Source organism: Diadema antillarum, unplaced genomic scaffold, assembly GCF_040938485.1.
Source record: "Diadema antillarum isolate AM-2024a unplaced genomic scaffold, OU_Dant_1.0 seq00000152_RagTag, whole genome shotgun sequence".
Lineage (NCBI taxonomy): Eukaryota > Metazoa > Echinodermata > Echinoidea > Diadematoida > Diadematidae > Diadema > Diadema antillarum.
Genome location: NW_027271225.1, coordinates 541898 through 560891, shown reverse-complemented (window position 1 = coordinate 560891; position 18994 = coordinate 541898). Strand labels below are relative to the sequence as shown.

The following is an 18994-nucleotide window of genomic DNA, read 5'->3' as shown; positions in this document are numbered from 1 at the left end:
CTCCGTAGCAGGCTAAATGAGTGGCCTAGGCCTTTGTGCAGCTGAGAGAAGCCTGCTAAACGTACTAGCTGGGTTTGCAAGATTTTAGACAGCGGTTGGCAGGTTGAGTGGACCTGTGCAAAGGACGTTTTTCTATTTATATTTCACATATGATATTTTGTAAAATATTTTGTTTGTGATAAGTGCAAAGAAAAAAATATCGTGATGCATTAATTTTTTTTTTTGGTGAAATATTCAAATTTGAATGCAACGCCAAAAATTATAACGACAACAACTGTAAGAGTGTAGGACCTACTGTAATTACAAATGTATTTCTTATATACAGTCAAATTCTTACATTTAAGCAGAGGCTTTCATAATTACGACTAGGGATTTTTATTCAAAGAAATTGTTACCATGGCAACAGGAGAAGACGACATAGTTCTCAAGGCCTCGATAAAACCTGCGTAGAATAATTACGTCAGTCTGCGTGTGTGCCGAATTTTGTGCTTTCAGACAATTGGGTTTTGAAGAAACAGGTGCAATATTTTGGGGGAATTCTTGGGTGTTAAGGTTATTGTATTAAAATGAATTCAAGGGATCGTATATTTTTGATTGAGAGCTAACTTGTCTTTTCTAACACTTTTTGGTGAGATGAATCAGATGAAAACTTCCTATGAAATATTTTGAAAGGGCATCTTCATGTGGGCCTCACGATTCCAAGATGAAAATCGGTTTTGAAATCGGGCTGAGATAATGGATAATCAAAAACAGAGCGATCGTAATAAAAGGACAAGGGACCAACCTTTTTATTATGATCATTTTGTTTTACTTTGTTTTTGGATGTCTCAGCCATTCCAAAACCGACTTTCATTAAAATAAACTTTGAATTCTCCTAGAATCATAATGCTCTGTACTGGTCAGGGATATATTACTCGCAAAAACCCAATCCTCATCTCTACCAATACTATATCTGTTCTTTTATTATCTTTTGTGTTTCATCGTTGGAATGTATGCTCTATGTATGTGCGGTTATGTATGCCACTTGATTCATGAAGAATTTCTAGTTTATGGCCGATAGGCATAATGAATGAAATAAAAGGATTAAATAATTGAACAAGACAAACTGCCGAATTGGACTGGATTACGGCAGAGTCACAGTGCGATCAAAATGCGCACAGCGCCAGCTCGCGCCCACTTACTGAAACGAGACATCACTCAAAATGGCGACTCACAGTACTCTCGAGACTCCTGTGTGTAAAGTGCAAATCGATGGATTGGTAAGTGTTTTGTTTTAGTGATTTGTAATTTGGAACAACATGAAACCAGTGGTATTTTGTAGTTGTATTCCATTGCAGTATTACATGACAGCACTTAGCGACAAACCTTTCTTTTTCTCTCCGTATGTTCACCTTTTGCTGGCCACCCACATGGTCGCACGGCGTGCTGTAACTGCGACCAGCCCCAACACGCAGTGTTGGGGCTGCGCATTGTAGCAGACATGATCATGACAGGCGAAGTATAGCGCCTAAAAATCAATATGAAATCGCAAAAATTCCGCAATATGAAGACTTACAGGTGAAGATGTAATGTTGAAGACTGACTGCGTTCAACTTTTGGTTCTGGCAATAGTCCCTTTCTGCTCGGTTTGATGAGTTAAATGCGACTCGGTCGAGAGGAACTCGGGAGAACTACATCTTATACTGTCAATGGATTTGAGATTTGTGCGCATGCGCTGGCCGTCAAGTCGTGTAGCTTTGTGGCAAGGCCTTATCCGTTGGCAAAACCTGTTGGCAAACCCTCTCGCTGTATATTGCGTTGCTTTCTGGGTGGGTGCGCGCGCGCACGCCTTGTCAAAAGGCTAAACGCATTGCGACTCCGCCAGCACATGAATATTTACGTGCGCAGTGTACTGCATACTGATTTCGAAAATGGTGAATGGGATGGGGAGCTAGGACTACGGACCCGTATATGGCCGTGAAAAAAACGTTTTTTCAAGATCATTGGACCAGTGTGAACAAGAACAAGGTGAACGAAGGGTATTAATTAGATAAGAATCTTATGTATACTATAAAAGTACGTTTTTTCCTCGTGATATTCGAAACCTACGGAGGTGCGAAAATCTGTGACAGACTGTGTATGTTTTTCAAGCTTACCGATATAGCACTCTATTGACTCAGGACGCTCCCACAGTGTTTAACTGTGTATACGGAGCGTCCCGGGGTTAGGCGTGCTGCAGCCGTGCGTAGAGTAGGGTTGACCGTAACTGCGACCAGCAGCCCCAACGTACAACGTACAGTGTTGGGGCTGCGCCGTTTTGGCCTCGATATTTTAATGTTGTACCAATCGGGTGCCGTTCCGGCGCTGTATTTCCTTAATTTTTCAACAAAAACTACTGGGAATACTTACATGGGTGGACTAAACCTAAATGATTCACATCGGCGACTGTTTGATGCATTTCATTGCTTATGATGCAGAAAATGCTGTCTTATAAGGCAAATATCTTCAGCTCACCGATGCTCACTAAAACTCACAATCACTTGCACATGCGCACACAATGCATTCAGTGCAGTGCATTGACAGCTGTATTACTCGCTACATGATGCATATTCACCGTGCGATGATGCATTATTCATATCCTTTTGCGTCCGTAACGTTGACGTCATTGTTTACGCATGCGTAGATGCGTACTGATGGATATACACGTTCAAAATAGCAGCAAAGCTCTCCACTAGGGCAGACCACCTACTCCTAAAAAATGTGGAAAATTATTCAGTTTCCAGATAAATTGGTGAGAAGGACCAAGGCAATGGGGTAGTGTATATTTCATTTTATATTGTCACTGTGTTTATGATGGACATTTAGCCATGGTTTATTTGTGAAGTTGCCGTATATGTGGCAATAGGGAGTTGTTCGTGATTCTCACTTGAACGAAACTGCGGGGTAGCCGCCAGGACCCCGCCGCAGAGCGGCGGGTCTCCGGGGCTAGGTTGACCGTAACTATTCACAGCCCAGTCGCTGGCGAGCTGTACGTAGGTACGTCGCGACAGGTTTAGCTGTTTTCGCACAGCGTACATACAGCGTCTGGTCAGGCTAGGCTGACCGTAACGCCCCGGAGACCGCGCCTTGGTCCTGCAACTGGCGGCTACGCTACCCCGCATCTGAGCTGAAGCAAAAATCACGAATAAATCCCTATTTGCCACATGCGGCGACTTTACAAATAAAGCATGGCTAAATTTCTATCATAAACCCAGTGACAATAAAAAATGAAATATATATTACCAGAGACTCCAGCCCCAAGCACCTTCTGATCTGGAGATTCTCCCGCTCGAAACCCCTAGCAAACGGGAGACTCCAAGTTGATGTGTGCGAAGCACGAAGTTCCTAGGGTTCTAGATGTTCTCTGGTGCTATCTAAGTCTTATTTTTTTCAACATACGATAGCAATAAGTAAGAAATCCTTTCCACCGGGAGACACAGAGCAAGGGCGGGAGAAATCAAATCTCAAGCGGGAGAACGGGAGATTTTGCAAAAATAGGCTTTCGGCGGGAGATCTCCCGTTGAAAACGGGAGAGTTGGAGTCTCTGTATTACCCAATCGACTTAGTTCTTCTCACCAATTTATCTGAAAACTGCAAAATTTTCCACATTTTTTGGGAGTATTAAGCGGCCTGCCCTACCTAGTAAAGAGTCTTGCTGCCATTTTGAATGTGTATATCCATTAGTACGCATCTATGCATGCGTGAACAATGACGTCAACGTTACGGATGCTCAAGCAATGCATCATCGCATGGTGGAAGGTGAAAAATGAAATGAATATATGCATCATGTAGCAAGCAATACAGCTGTCGATGCACTGCACTGAATGCATGCTGTGAGCATGTGCAAGTGATTGTGAGTTTAGTGAGCATCGCGCGACATCGGTGAGCTGAAGATATTTGCCTTTTAAGACAACATTTTCTGCATCATAAGCAATGAAATGCATCAAACAGTCAGCAATTGGAATCATTTAGGTTTAATCGACCCATGTAAAGTATTCCGCATAGTTTTGGTTGAAAAATTAAGGAAATATAGCGCCGCAACGGCACCTGTTTTGTACAACTTCAAGATTTTAATGCGAAAACGGCGCAGCCGCCACACTTCATGTGGCGGCTGTCGCAGTTAGGTTGACCATAACTACGACCAGCAGCCCCAATACGCATAGCGTAATGGGGCTGCGCACTGTAGCATTTATGATCATGACAGATTAGTATAGGTAAAACTTTTCCGCCTTTCTTTCGGCTTGTACTGAGGCGCAGTAGCAATTGATTGAGATTGGGGTTGTTCGTGTTGTGTGAGCATGAAAGAAGATTGTGAAAAATGTAATTGTAAGACAATGGGGAAAGAATACAAAGCCTATCAAAAATGCTAGGAAAAAAAAAAGTTTAAAAGATACTGGAGAGGACGGAAAGGAAAGACCCTTGTACAGATGGAGGGAAAGTCAACCCGTTAAAGGGGAAGTCCGGACGATTATCAGCCGTTTCGTGTGTAAAGAACAATATTTCATGAACCTATAACCCTTTTCCCGACGAGAAAAGACCATCAGATACATTTACTATGATTTTTTTTTTTAAATAAGGTAATTCTTCATGTTCGAATCCGTCGCGAGCTGCCCTTCGTACTATCTGTCCCAGGATGCATTGCGCGTGACGTATCGGGCGCAGTTTCCTCAGCTGAGAGCACCGCGAGCGAAGCCCAGCTACGCATCGATCTCCCATTGCACTGCTGACTGCGGGCGGTATCTGCATGTGTGCCTTGTCGGCGCTACTGCAGGAGACCGTACACCGATTTAGGAGTGCTGTTGCCAAACGCTGTATTCCTTTATTCAAATAATCTTCGTTATATATCTATATAAAATCTTCAAAGATTAATATAAAATAGTTGCAATGCTATAACATTTTCGTTTAAATTGAAATATGTATGTATTATAATACTGCCGTACTTATTAGTGTCCACCCCATCACTTACAATGCATTAGCTGTTGTCGGGCTGTGCAGGCATACATTTACGTCTGCTGCTGCCAAGTGCTATCACAATCCGCGATCGTTTTTTCGACTTCTGAGTGTGAACAATCTGAAATCAGTCTGTCAATGTCAGAATTATTGCCTCTTTTGTTGTCCGAGACTGTTGAAAAGTGTGTCTGACGGTGATAAAATACGACAGTATACATGTAACTTGAACCGAGGAAGAAACGCCAGAGCCAGCTTGGTACCGCCGCCGCGCCGCGCCGGTAACTACGACCAGCAGCCCAATACACACAGCGTAATCGGGCTGCGTGTTGTAGCATTCAGGATCATGTAAAGGTAGTATCGTGGATAGATATCAATTTAAAATCGAAATATTTCTTCAATTTGAAGACTTACTAGTAAAGTTGAAGTATTGACAACACCCTAACACTTGACACATCGGCATTTTTTTAATGAAGCAATAGATCATGCCGCGTGCATCCGCTGTGTGGTCAGAGACTGTTGAGCGGTACGCTACTACCGCTTGCTTGGCCCGTATCACCGTTGCTCAAGCAGGGCTCCCCCGAGCCAGCTGACGCTCCAAGCAAAAAGCAATGTGAGGATGAAACGTCACGCTGTCACGTGATCTTTCTCGCCGGCGTACAGAAATCGAACGGTTACGATTCAAAATTAGTGATGCTAAAAAATCGATTGTGGCGAGTTGGGAGGGTCTTTTTCAATGAAACTTAGTCATTATGGTCCTTTATTTATGTAGATTTTGGTTAATTTTTTTTCAAAATCGTCCGGACTTCTCCTTTAAGGAAACAAAGAACGATAAAGCAAAAAGTACAGTTAAATAGGAATTTTAGAAAGTTAGACAAGAGGAAAACCACAAAGAAATGAGTGATAGGAAGGAAAGGGAAATTTAGGTATAGATTCTATCTGAAAATAAAGGCAGGAAAAAAAATAGAAAAGAAAGAGAGAGATATAAGTGGTGCCAGCACACACTAACGCATGCTGTCAACCGTTTTGAAGCTACAACCGCTAACGCAAGACTTGGCCGAGGAAAAGAAAAAATGGAGAAATAAGAAAATTTCTCAGAAATATAATGTAGGAAGTAAGGAAGTTTTAATCAGAACAAACCCTTTTGATATTTTTTTTTTCCTATTTGTCATCACCAAAGTGGGAATGCTGCTTATCCGGCGCTGCAACCTTATCGCCAGCGAATACAGTAAACTGGCCCAGCATATAATGTACTACAATATGTAGCTCTTAGTTAACCAAAAGATCAATCTGTATTTTGTCAGGGACATGTTCCACAGAGACTACAAGCACACAATGTAGCTACATCTGGTTTCATGGAATGCACCATCTTTGGAGGAGAGCCGTAAAAGTAAAAAAAAAAAAAAAAACATGAAATGCTCCTCGGAACAGACAGATTTTCCTGTCGTAGAGCAAGTTGCAACATGCATACATGTGCAAGTAGACAGAAAATCTGTCTGTCTGGAGGACTTTCAGATCTTTAGGCGCTAGTGTACTTTGGCACCTCCTCGTCAATGATCTCCAAACAAGCATGCCCAAACTCACCCTAATTATTCTCAGTACGGTAGCCTAAAATACTTCTGAGTCTCCAAAGTCGAATAGAATCAATATCAATCATATCTGTGTGTGTTTCCTGTTGTCTAACTTTCTGTATTTTCCTATTTAATCTTACTTCCTAATTGTTCTTTGCTTCCTTCACAAGTTTTCTTTCCCTCCAGCTACCTTTCCTTTCTATCCTCTTTCGTTCTAATGTATCATTTCTTTTATGTCCATGTCAACCTGTATAGTTTAATTTCTTTCTTTCCTTCCTATTCATCTCTGCTTTCATCCAGTTTTGAGTCATCTCTTATTCTATTGTTCTACCAAGTACTTTTTGTTTTCAATCTTTATTTTTCTTTGCTTTCTTCCCTACTTTTCAAACATATTCATATCTCCCTTGCTTTTTAGATATTCATAATGCAAGTTTCTCTTCTTTCTTTCCTTCCATTATCCTTCCAGTTTTTATTTTAAGTTTTTTTCTTTATTTTGTAAACGTTTTTTTCTATTTTCTCTAGGTTTAAACTAATATACGGGTCTAGGGCAATTACCCCCTGGGCAATTACCCTGGACCGTTCCCCTGGTCCTAATCCTAATCCTAATCCTGAACCTAATTCTATGCCTAACCCAAACTCCTAACCCTAAACCTAACCCTAACCCTAATCTTAACTCTTACCTTACCACTAACCAGTATTCAGCCGGGGGGTAATTGCCCTCTGGGGGTAATTGCCCGGATACGCTAATATACATGTATTTTCTTTCATTTCCTTTTCCCCTATTCCCAGCCTTTCCCTTTATATTCTGTCATCCTTGTCTTACAACCACATTTTTCACAATCCTCTTTCATGCACACACACTCCCGCACATATGTACATGTACACATACTCACACACGCAACACGAACTGCCACAACCACAATCAATCACTACTTCGACTTGGTACAAGCTGAGAGAAATGCGGAAAAGAGTATCTCTTTAAAGATACCATAGAAGAAATTGCTCGGTCATTTTAAGGTCACCACATTCAAATCAATTGCAGTGCTTGCTGCAATGCTGCCCTGAACGACGTCGAGTTTTGTATACCGTGCTGCGCATTGTCCTAATCGTCAATTTCCTCCCAGACATCATTGAGCTTTCCACCCTATAATGGACATGTTTTAGTTTGTTTGAGATAATTTTTATGCCTCCGCCACGAAGTGGTGCCGGAGGCATTATGTTTTCGGGTTGTCCGTCCGTCCGTCCGTCCGTCTTTCCGTCCGTCCGTCCGTCCTTCCGTCCGTCCGTAATGAATTTTGTGGACAGGGTAACTACCAAAACCTTTTGAGGTATCCTAATGAAACTTGGCATGTATGTGTACTAGGGGGTGAAGTTGTGCCTATCAACTTTTGGGTGCACATGCTCAAGGTCAAAGGTCAAAAGGTCAAGGTCAAACGCTTGAAATTTTACCATTTCCCCCATATCTATGCAATGCCTGAAGATATTTTCTTGAAACTTAGTGTATACATGTACTACCCAATTAAAATTCTCTGGTGAAAGTTTGGGGTCATGAGGTCAAAAGGTCAAAGGTCAAAAGGTCAAGTAAAATTTTAAATGTTCACTTTTTTCTCTGTATCTTGGAAATTGTTCAAGGTATCTTCATGGAACATAGTATATATATGCATCTACTGACTGGCATGTATCTAGGGAATTTAGGGTTCATGGGGTCAAAGGTCAGGGGTCAAAGGTCAAGGGCAATACTTCAAAATTTTACTATTTTCCTTATATTTATGCAATGCCAGCAGGACTTTTTTTTCTTTTAAACTTGATGTATGCATGTATAACCCAATAGAGATTCTCTGGGATTTTTTTTTTTTTTTGCCAAGAAGGTCAAAGGTCAAAAGGTCAAAGATCAAGTGAAAGTGCTGAACTCAATTCTTTCTCCATATATCGGAAGTGGCTCAAGTTATCTTGAAACTTAGAACATGCTGAATTTACACGCTGTATGTATGTTCTGCCTGACAGTGATTCTCTTATAAATCAAAGGCCAGATGAAAATGATAACATTTTACTGTTGAATACAGAAATTGCGCTTTTTCTCCATACCTTGAAAATTACTCAGTGCATAAACTTACGAAATGGTCAAAGTCAAGTTAAAGTTCTTAAATCCCCAAATACATGCTCTCCTATTCATCCAATTAAACATAGGTCAACGAAGGTAAACATTCAGTACATTTGTGACAAACATGTCATTTTGATATTTTGCCAATTTTGTGAAAATGTAATCACACATTGTCCACATGTACTATAGACCTATTAGGAGAATCATGCATTATGGCGAAGGCATACCAGTCGCCATAGCGACATTTCTAGTTTTTTATTTTATCTCTCTTGCTGCTCAATATCCAAGCAAGGGAGACTTACATACACCTTCTGTGTAATGTCCTCCATGAGGGCTTACAGTTTTAACAAGGGCAGATATCACAGTTTGTGCAAGGAGGGCATTGGGAATGCTGTTCAGATAGGAGACAATCAAAGTCACTCTTAATTCAATAGGTTGATTGTCTTTGTTGTTGTTTTGTTGACCAGCTGAGGTTCCTTCTAGATTGGGAAAATTGGGATCTAATGCCAAGTTGTCAGGGCCACTTGTGGCATCACACAGTGTTCCTTTGCTGTTTTTTGTAACAGGGATTTGAGCCAGTATATGTGGCATGATTAATTTGCTCAAACAAAAGTTGCAGTATAGACATTTTTCAGCAAATGACTCTTGGTTTAAACGCTAGCCAAGTTTAGGCAGCTCATCATATGGCTCTTTCTTTTCTTTCCTATGTGATTTGAGTTGTTGCCAGTTATCACCTTATAAAGCAAGGATCACTCACCTACAACTGTACATAGATGCCTTAGATGGAAAAAGAAGTAATGCTTGACAAATATTGTATAATCCATAATCAAACTTCAAAATAAAGATGTGTGGTTTGCCTGCCTGCAACTTCATGAAAACAGTTTCATATGAGGCATTGTTCCATAATCTTTCTCTCATGCATACTTAATCAGTCTAAAAACTACTTGTAAGTGTCTTCAGCTAAAATATCACCATGATCCCAGAAGACCTGATTTTATGTTGTTTTCTTTTCTCTGCATATGTTTTTATTTCAGGTGGTTCTTAAGATTATCAAGCACTGCGAAGAGGAGGGTGGCAGTGAAGGGGAAATTGTGCAGGGAGTGCTGCTAGGCCTGGTCCAGGGGGACACACTGGAGATCACTAATTGTTTCCCCTTTCCCAAGCAGGCTGATGAAGAAGAGTTTGATGATGGTTTGTATCAAGTCACTGAACAAATGTCATGTGGTACCAAAAAGCTACAATCATTGTATTTCATGCTATCTTAAGAAGACATTGATTTTTGAGAGATGAATGACATTTGCAGTGAGTACTGTATATAGTGCCTTATATATAATGTACCTAAATTTTCAGAATTGAAGCTTCCTGACAATTTCTCGAATGGTTAAATTTATGATCATGAAGTACAGCAATGGACAGAGAAATCAGGGAGTGCACTTGTCCATACACACAGTAGGCATGCCAAGGCTTACTGGACTGTATCATTTCGCACTTTGTTTAGAATGGATTGTGTGTACTGCGTACCAGTTGCAGTACATGTAATGGTACACTTGCATGTCACATTCATGTCAGGATCAGAGATCATATTTTTATGCCTCCGCCACGAAGTGGTGCCGGAGGCATTATGTTTTCGGGTTGTCCGTCCGTCCGTCCGTCCGTCCGTCCGTCCGTCCGTCCGTCCGTCCTTCCGTCCGTCCGTCCTTCCGTCCGTCCGTAATGAATTTTGTGGACAGGGTAACTACCAAAACCTTTTGAGGTATCCTAGTGAAACTTGGCATGTATGTGTATTAGGGGGTGAAGTTGTGCCTATCAACTTATAGGTGCACATGCTCAAGGTCAAAGGTCAAAAGGTCAAGGTCAAATGCTTAAAATTTTATAATTTCCCCCATATCTATGCAATGCCTGAAGATATTTTCTTGAAACTTAGTGTATACATGTACTACCCAATTAAGATTCTCTGGTGAAAGTTTGGGGTCATGAGGTCAAAAGGTCAAAGGTCAAAAGGTCAAGTAAAATGTTAAAATTTCACTTTTTTCTCTGTATCTTGGAAATTGTTCAAGGTATCTTCATGGAACATAGTGTATATGCATCTACTGACTGGCAGTGGTTATCTAGGGAATTTAGGGTTCATGGGGTCAAAGGTCAGGGGTCAAAGGTCAAGGGCAATACTTCAAAATCTTACTATTTTCCTTATATTTATGCAATGCCAGCAGGATATTTTTTTTTTTTAAACTTGATGTATGCATGTCTAACCCAATAGAGATTCTCTGGGATTTTTTTTTTGCCAAGAAGGTCAAAGGTCAAAAGGTCAAAGATCAAGTGAAAGTGCTGAACTTACTTTTTTCTCCATATCTCGGAAGTGGCTCAAGTTATCTTGAAACTTAGTACATGCTGAATTTATGTATGTTCTGCCTGACAGTGCTTCTCTTATAAATCAAAGGCCAGATGAAAATGATCACAAATTACTGTTCAATACAGAAATTGCGCTTTTTCTCCATACCTTGAAAATTACTCAGTGCATAAACTTATGAAATGGTCAAAGTCAAGTTAAAGTTCTTAAATCCCCAAGTACATGCTCTCCTATTCATCCAATTAAACATAGGTCAAGGAAGGTAAACATTCAATACATTTGTGACAAACATGTCATTTTAATATTTTGCCAATTTTGTGAAAATGTAATCACACATTGTCCACATGTACTATAGACCTATTAGGAGAATCATGCATTATGGCGGAGGCATACCAGTCGCCATAGCGACATTTCTAGTTGTGTATTAGATTCACAAGTAGCACCCAACTGGCACAAAAACCCTCTAAATTCTGTGGTATATGTATTAAGAATTTCAGTTACTTAAAGGCATTGTAAAAGCCACATACCAGTATAAACAGCACAATACTTTCAGGCACTCATTCCTGCATATTTGTCCATCACTCATTGTGAGAGAAACATTTTAGAATCAGACAACAAAAACCAAGATATAAATTTACCTTGAATGGAAAGATGGTGAACCAGATTTCGTCAGGTTTAGGACCTACACGTGTCAGTGTGGTAACCAGCAGTAAACATCCCACTCTCATCTGCCTCCCACTAGATTTTGAGTAGACCATCTTCAAACCTACTGCACTCATACCTGTCAACTATTTCTATATAATAAGAATTTTTTATCTGGAAATAAGAAGCTTTATTCAACCTTGTGCTGGTATCCTTATGGACACCAGCTGGTAGTGTGTTTGCAATGTGTTTTCATATTCATTGTGATTTACTGAATTTCAGGTTTTGAAGGCATGCTTAATGTCTATAGACTATATGGACACTTCTCACAATGACCTTGAATTGGAACAAAGATGAACCATGTTTTTGTCAAATGAAGTCACATCGAATTGTATTGTATTTGACCAGTTCAATACCAGATGGAGATGATGAGGAATTTACGGCATGTCAACATTGATCATCTTCACGTCGGATGGTATCAGTCTACAAAGTTTGGCACATTCCTCACAAAGGCACTTCTGGACTCACAGTATAACTACCAGCACTCAATTGAAGAGTCAGTTGTCCTTATATATGGTGAGTATGGCATTTACTAGTTGTTGTGACCCTGAACACAAAACCAACAAAAAGTTGCCAGACATGGATTTCTAGTTACAGACATTAAAAAAAACACCACACTTTAAGCTTTAAAATGGTATATAATTCAATTCATGTTGTCTTAATCCAGCCCATCTTGATATCAGAAAACACACACACACACACGCACGAGAGAGTGCATTATATATCTATTGTTGTGTGAAAATTATTTGCTTCAGAGCGGTCTTATATTCAAGTAATGTGCAGCTTAATGCCCCGTCACTGACCAGGCATGCTAACCTGGAAACATTGAACTGCACATTACTTGAATATGAGACCATTCTGAAGCAAATAATTTTCACACAGCAGTGTGTTATATATAAAGTACTCTTAAATGAATCCCACAAGGATGGGAACAATCATCTCCCAGCATTTCCACTGATTCCCTCTGACCAGTTACTAGCTTTCCCCTTTAAGTAAGAGGGACTCTGATCGTCCCTCTTATGTTATTTGCTGATCAATACGCCCTGCCTTACTACAATGTAAATAAGGAATGATACCCATCTAACCCTGTGAAGGTGTCCGTACATCTCATTCTTGTCCTGTGGCCTTGATGATGTGAATACGTCTTCACAACACTAACTGTTTGATTGAAAAGTTCTGGTGTTGTATTCTTCACTTGTCTGTATCCACTAAGGACCCCCCCCCCCCCATAAGTCTTTCTTTCCTTCAATGATGTCATGAATGTTTTAAGTCAGCTGAAAGTATTACACGTAGTAATATCATTTAGTATATCTTGCTGTAATCAGTCACATCAGATTGTGACAGCAAGGCAGGTTTCATATAACATACTAGTATGTGTGTTCATCTTCTTTTGCTGTACTCTCAATTCTGAAACATTTTTCACATAACATTGACCATCATGATTGCAAGGTTCGTAGGTGTTATTTCATGAGACCTACCTTGTTATTGTGAGTTTGTATATTTCAAGGTACAAAACATTAGGCACTGTGATGCTTATATTGCCGGATGTTAATATTGGTGACATTTAAGTGGGGAAGAATGCCAAGAACATTGTTTGTTTATTTGTTTGTTTGTTTGTTTGTTTGTTTGTTTGTTTTTTTGTTTGTTTGTTTTTTGTTTTGGGGGGGGGATGGAGTTTTGAACAGAGCATGCAGAAAAAAGCAACAAATACTATGATTTGAAACCTGTGGTACATATTTGTTTGGAAAAAAGAATGGTTATTGAATTGATGAAGTCTTATTCACTTCAGTAGAAGTCAACATGTAATGGATGAGAGAGGACATTCAATCTGCAATCACAAGTTTGAACCATGCATGGAGCAGTTATTCAAAGCTGTACAGTCAGTGTAACACACACATATGCTGATCAGCTGTACAAACCAATGCTTTTAACACTTACTTTGCATTTGAAGGGAAATAAATTTCTACCAGTTCAGGTAATTATATACTTCATGTTAAAGAGAAAATAGATGAACATGGAACAGGAATTGAAGATCTGACATTGTCATATCAATTGTGTTTTGTATGTTTGTGGTCTCAATTCATAGATCCTGTCAAAACTAGCAAGGCTAGTTTGAGTCTGAAAGCATACAGACTGACCGAGCAGACTATGGCAGTGTACCAGGACATGGAGTTCTCATTAGAGAGGTAAGTCAACCAATATTCAGCTAGGTTAGGATGATGGTGGTGGTGTGGGTGGGAATGCTTCATACACTAGCATACAACAATTAAAACTTACTGTAAAGTGATTTCCATACCAACAATGAGAAGAGCTCAGAGCAATTTGATGATATGATCAGTTGTTGCCACTCAGAGCCAGCAGTTAGCTAAACTTTCATGTCAGTGACTTGATTAATTACATAATACAAGTCACTTGATTTAATAATAACATGATAACAAGTCACTCTATGTGTTCACACTATTGAAACAAACATAGTATGTTTTATTGACTAGGGTTTAGATTGACACACCAATCCACAGTAAAATGACAGCTACCACATATCAAACTTGCTTTGGAACCATTTTCCTTTTGAATGTTCCTCAGCATGGACTCATTTGTGTGCATGTATGTATGTATACTATGTACTTGTGTGTGTGTGTGTGTGTGTGTGTGTGTGTGTCATATGTACTGTGTAGCATGTACTTTTACCCCATGTTTTTATTCATATTAATATTTCAAACAGTATAAGGAAATCTGGACTGAGCTTTGACAAGCTGTTTGAGGAGATTCCCATTGTGATCAAGAATTCCTATCTGGTGAATGCTCTCCTCTGTGAACTGGATGGACTATCCAGTCCTGGTGATGAACATTTCCTCAGTTTGTCCACAGGGTAAGACATCATCTACCATTGCAGACTGGATGTTGAGGATTGTGGACTGTAAAGTGGTGTTAGAGTACTTATACCATGTAAAATCCCACCTTCCTAAATAAATGTTATTCTCAATGAAGTTTGTCAAAGAAATACTACAGACAGGATGTGTAGATACAAAGAGATTTAACCCAGAATCCCCTTGTTAACCCGTTGAGGACGGACTGATTTTGCTACAACATGCATTTCCCATAGACCCCTGCCCGAGTATACTCGGGACTCGTCCTCAACGGGTTAAGTTACTACAAGTTCCATACTGACTGATGTAAGATTTAAATCAAGTCCTCACCAACTGAATGCAGGGTTTAACCAGATCATGCCTTGAGCATCTATTTACATTAATACTCACATCAAACATTTAGTGTTTGAGATGCTTCTTTTTATTTTTAATCAATATTTAGATTTTGATTTTTTTTTGTTTTTAATCAGAAAGGCAATTTGCTCCACAAATGAATAACCCTCTTCTACTTACACACAAATTGTAAGAATCACCCTGATTTGTTTCAGGAGTGTAACATATTGACATTCATGATGCTGCTTGTTTTCTTCAAAGTAGGAATAGTGTTTCGTGACAAAATACATTATCCAGTAGTTGAATTGCTGAATTAACCAAACATAGTATCATTCATTTTTATGTAGTGATCTTGTGATTCCTCACCCTCAACCAGCCAGTTTGTCAACATATTGCTTTGGAGAGTGAAATTTCAGTGTATTATTTTGGAGATATTGCTCCTTGATTTATGAGTAGAACTTTAAGTATAAGCTGAGTTATTGTTGCATCATGACATTTATTTTTATATCAGCAATCATTCTTCAGAGGAGAGAAGAAAACCATTTGATAAACACTATGTTACTCATTTCATGTCAAAGCTAAGCATTTGTTCAGATTGAAAGATTCTATTGTTTCAAATCTGATGGGATTATATTCACACAAAACTCATGTTTTTTGCTTATTGAATATCAGAACCCTTCTTGAAAAGAATGTCGAGCTGCTGATGGACCAGGTTGATGAACTGTGGCAAGACACCAACAAGTTTGTAAACTACCAGCGGGCCCTGGGCAAAACACAGCAGAATAAGCAGGCACACATCCACAAAAGGGTGAGTTGGTGTTCCTCTACTTTCAATATTCCTTTGTGTTTGTGAAGCCAGTAGGCTTGTGTAGCCAGTAGGCTTGTGTATCATTGATCATTCAAATATTATTGAACATATTTTTTGTAGTAATGAGCAAAGTAACAGGTTCATTCATATTAATTGTTCAAGAGTTGGTGGATGTAAATATCTGTGTGCTCAAAACCTGATGGACCAAAATGTGCTTCTACATTTCTTCCCTGAAGGTGAGAGGAGAGATGGATTACATGAGAGCCATTTCTGGATTGTGTGGCATCTGGTTTAAAATCTTAATTACAATGAAGTGTTGCATTTGATAGAGGATGTGATCTTGTTGATGTAAAAGTTCGAAATTTTCATCGGTGTGAAACAGAATTGACATCCACCCTTTACCAGAGTAACATTGTGACTTCAATTCCTTTCACTCTGTCACAAAAACAGCAACAAGAGAATGCAGCCCGTGAGGCTAGAGGAGAGGCACCTCTTCCAGATGAAGACCTGAATAAACTCTTCAAGCCTCCTACCATGCCTTCTCGTCTGGACACCATGCTCTTGGCTGGCCAGATGAAAAATTACTGCACTGAGGTCAAGCACCTCGCCTCCCAGAGCTTTGGCAAGCTCTTCATGGCTGATGGTCTCCAGCCCAGCCCATCCTCATGAGTGGTTTATAGGAATGAGAAAACTTCAGCAATGAACTTTGACCCCTTTGTGTGAGTGGTTCATAAGAATGAAAAGATTTCAGCAATGAACTTTGACCCCAGTGTGTCATTTATGCCATGTCTTCATGGTCTACGACCAAACAAAGCCCTTCATTGTAATAAGTCCATTTCATCATGCATGAAAGTTGTTGGCTATTGATGACATTCTACTGTACAGATATCTTGCAATAGCTGTACACTACTGTTGTATGACAGTGTTCAGTTGCTCACGTATGGTCTTAGGATGGTCCATTTTGTCCCAAGACTATTCATTGATTGCATCACCAGGTGAGGGAGGGGTAAACCTATGGTAAATTTATTGTATGTGTGGTATACTTGTGATGTTTCATTTTCACAGATTTCACAAGTGAAATATAGTGAAAGTAAACTATTGCCTCCAGTAACAGAAATGTGCTTTATAATGTCACTAACTTTTTTCATGAAAAGGGATACAGTGGACTCCTGTTATAACAAAGTCCTCGGGACTGCCAATTTTCTTTCGTTATAACGAAATTTTGTTATAAACGAACAAATAAACAATAAAAATTTATAGAGCCAATAATGTTGCGGCCTTAATGTTTATTTCAGTGTGACCAGAATTTCGTTTTAACCTTGTTCGTTAAAAGGTCACATACGCCGTAGCCAGATATAGGGTTAAAACGGGAGTGCACTGCAATACATACTGTACCTCATTTTCTCATTGTGGTTCTTAATTTACCCTCCGAAGAAACTATAAAGAGTCCCAATTCGTGAAATATTAGTAAGCATAACAGTTTCATTTCAAACTGTAAATTTGTTGTTGTATGGAGAGCTCCCAGAATCTGGGTCAAGTTTGTTGGTGCTGTTTTGAGGAGGAAGTAAGAAACTTAGGGGAGGGGATTGTGAAAATATGTTCATTTCTTCTGAAACTGTATACTGTATCTGCATCTTAATCCCAGTGTAATTCATACTTTTCTGTCATTAATGTGAGGTTTGATGCAAGACTCAGATGGAATCTCATTCATCAGATGATCCTTGGCTGTATGTCAAGGAGAAGAAAAATATTTATTTGTTTTGTCTAATTACAGCCCTTTGATTTTGGGGAGGAAAGTTTATGTGTAGAAAGATGTCTCAGTCAGCATTAACCTGAGAAACAACAGCCTCAAGCCACTGGTCACTGGCAATGCTTGTGGAGTTCACAGAAAACAATTTCCTTTTTATTTGCACAGTTGCTTGATATTCACAATTACATTTATGATGTATGCTCCCAAGCAATATGTGAAAAATAGAAATTTGTCCTGGGTGGAGATACTTTGTAATATATCTGTAAAATCTATTTTTGCTGGTAAGCAAATAATCAACGTTGGTGAAGGTGATGGGACAAACTATCACTTCCGAGGCGATACTGGATGTAGCTATCTTTCCGAAGCGCAGCTGAGGAAAGATAGCGTACACATTCAGATCGCCGAGGAAGTGATAGTTTGTCTCATTGCCTGAAACTAAAAGTTGATTATTTGCTTTATATTCCACATCTAGGGTCCTAGAAATTCCCATTTTATTCCACATCTGAAAACGTTTTAGCTGTCTTTAGGTATCCTTATAGGGCTTAGGCTACGTGTGCGCGTAGATAACAAAACAATGAATTTGCTGCGCGCACCGTGCGGCACTGAAGTGAAAGTGCGTTGCACTGTGTACTATCAAGTGACCTAGGTCACATGATAGTCCACAGTGCAACACACTTTTATTTCGCGCGTACTAATCTCTCGTTAAGACTGTATGGACTGCCAGAGATCAGCAAAACAAACAGCTGTCTTTATAGATGACAAAACAATGAATTTGCTGCGCGCACCGCGCGACACTGAAGGGAAAGTGCGTTGCACTGTGTACTATCAAGTGACCTAGTTCTTCTCAGGTGATGTGATGGGCAAAACTACGCTTTATCACGTGATCAGCTCTTGACCAATCCTATAGCAAGATTCTTAGTATGTGGAATATAATAGCAAATATTCTGATTTTCAACATAACTTCAAAGGCAGCATAACATTTAGTTCCACTACTTGTACCAATACTTGTCCAGTTGAAAGCAGCTACAGTGCTGTACAAGATAACTCCTTATAAAGAGGTTAGTGGTAGTGCGGTACTACCTGTTAGAGGATACAGACATGGTTACATAATATTCCTCCATAGACTCATGTGCATTGTGCTACTTACAAGTGAGAACAGCTGAAGTGAATATTGGTGACAAGGAATTAGATCTTGCTCAAAAAATGAAACACATGAAATTCTTGTAAAAGTAATATGGCAAGTAGCATTTTTCCTGTTTATGTTTTGCTCTTTTTTTTTTCTTTTTTTTTTCTTTTTTGCATTCTCTCCATATGCAGTCCTTGATGATCCCACACCATTGAAGTGCATGTACTCTGCACTATAGTTTGTCAAAATAGTGGTATGTGTGAATCCATGAATCCATATGACCCATGTACATTTGTGAATTGCTAAAGCATTCTCAGTGTGCACCATAACTGGAGGCGGGGGGATAATGCGGAAGTCAATCATTGGCCAATAAATGGTATTTTCCTCATAGTCTTAGCACAGTAAAACTGTCTGGTCTTCTCTC

The 18994-nt window shown here is 39.6% G+C and overlaps 1 protein-coding gene across 1 annotated transcript; it reads left to right on the top strand.

The window, feature by feature from the left end:
• Nucleotides 1-1194: 1194 nt before the first annotated feature.
• LOC139727792 (eukaryotic translation initiation factor 3 subunit H-B-like) lies at nucleotides 1195-17677 on the top strand. The gene is made up of 7 exons (XM_071638765.1): nucleotides 1195-1259; nucleotides 9672-9828; nucleotides 12035-12202; nucleotides 13773-13872; nucleotides 14409-14555; nucleotides 15559-15694; nucleotides 16145-17677. The coding sequence occupies exons 1-7, from the start codon at nucleotides 1203-1205 to the stop codon at nucleotides 16361-16363; spliced, it is 984 nt and encodes a 327-aa protein (XP_071494866.1). The 5' UTR covers nucleotides 1195-1202; the 3' UTR covers nucleotides 16364-17677.
• Nucleotides 17678-18994: the final 1317 nt, after the last annotated feature.

What these genes read in the sequence shown, in the direction of transcription:
- LOC139727792 (XM_071638765.1), top strand. Translation starts at nt 1,203, where the DNA reads ATGGCGACTCACAGTACTCTCGAGACTCCTGTGTGTAAAGTGCAAATC. An exon ending in AAGTGCAAATCGATGGATTG is followed by an intron (nt 1,260 to 9,671) that starts GTAAGTGTTTTG and finishes TTTTTATTTCAG; the next exon opens with GTGGTTCTTAAGATTATCAA. An exon ending in AGGCACACATCCACAAAAGG is followed by an intron (nt 15,695 to 16,144) that starts GTGAGTTGGTGT and finishes TCACAAAAACAG; the next exon opens with CAACAAGAGAATGCAGCCCG.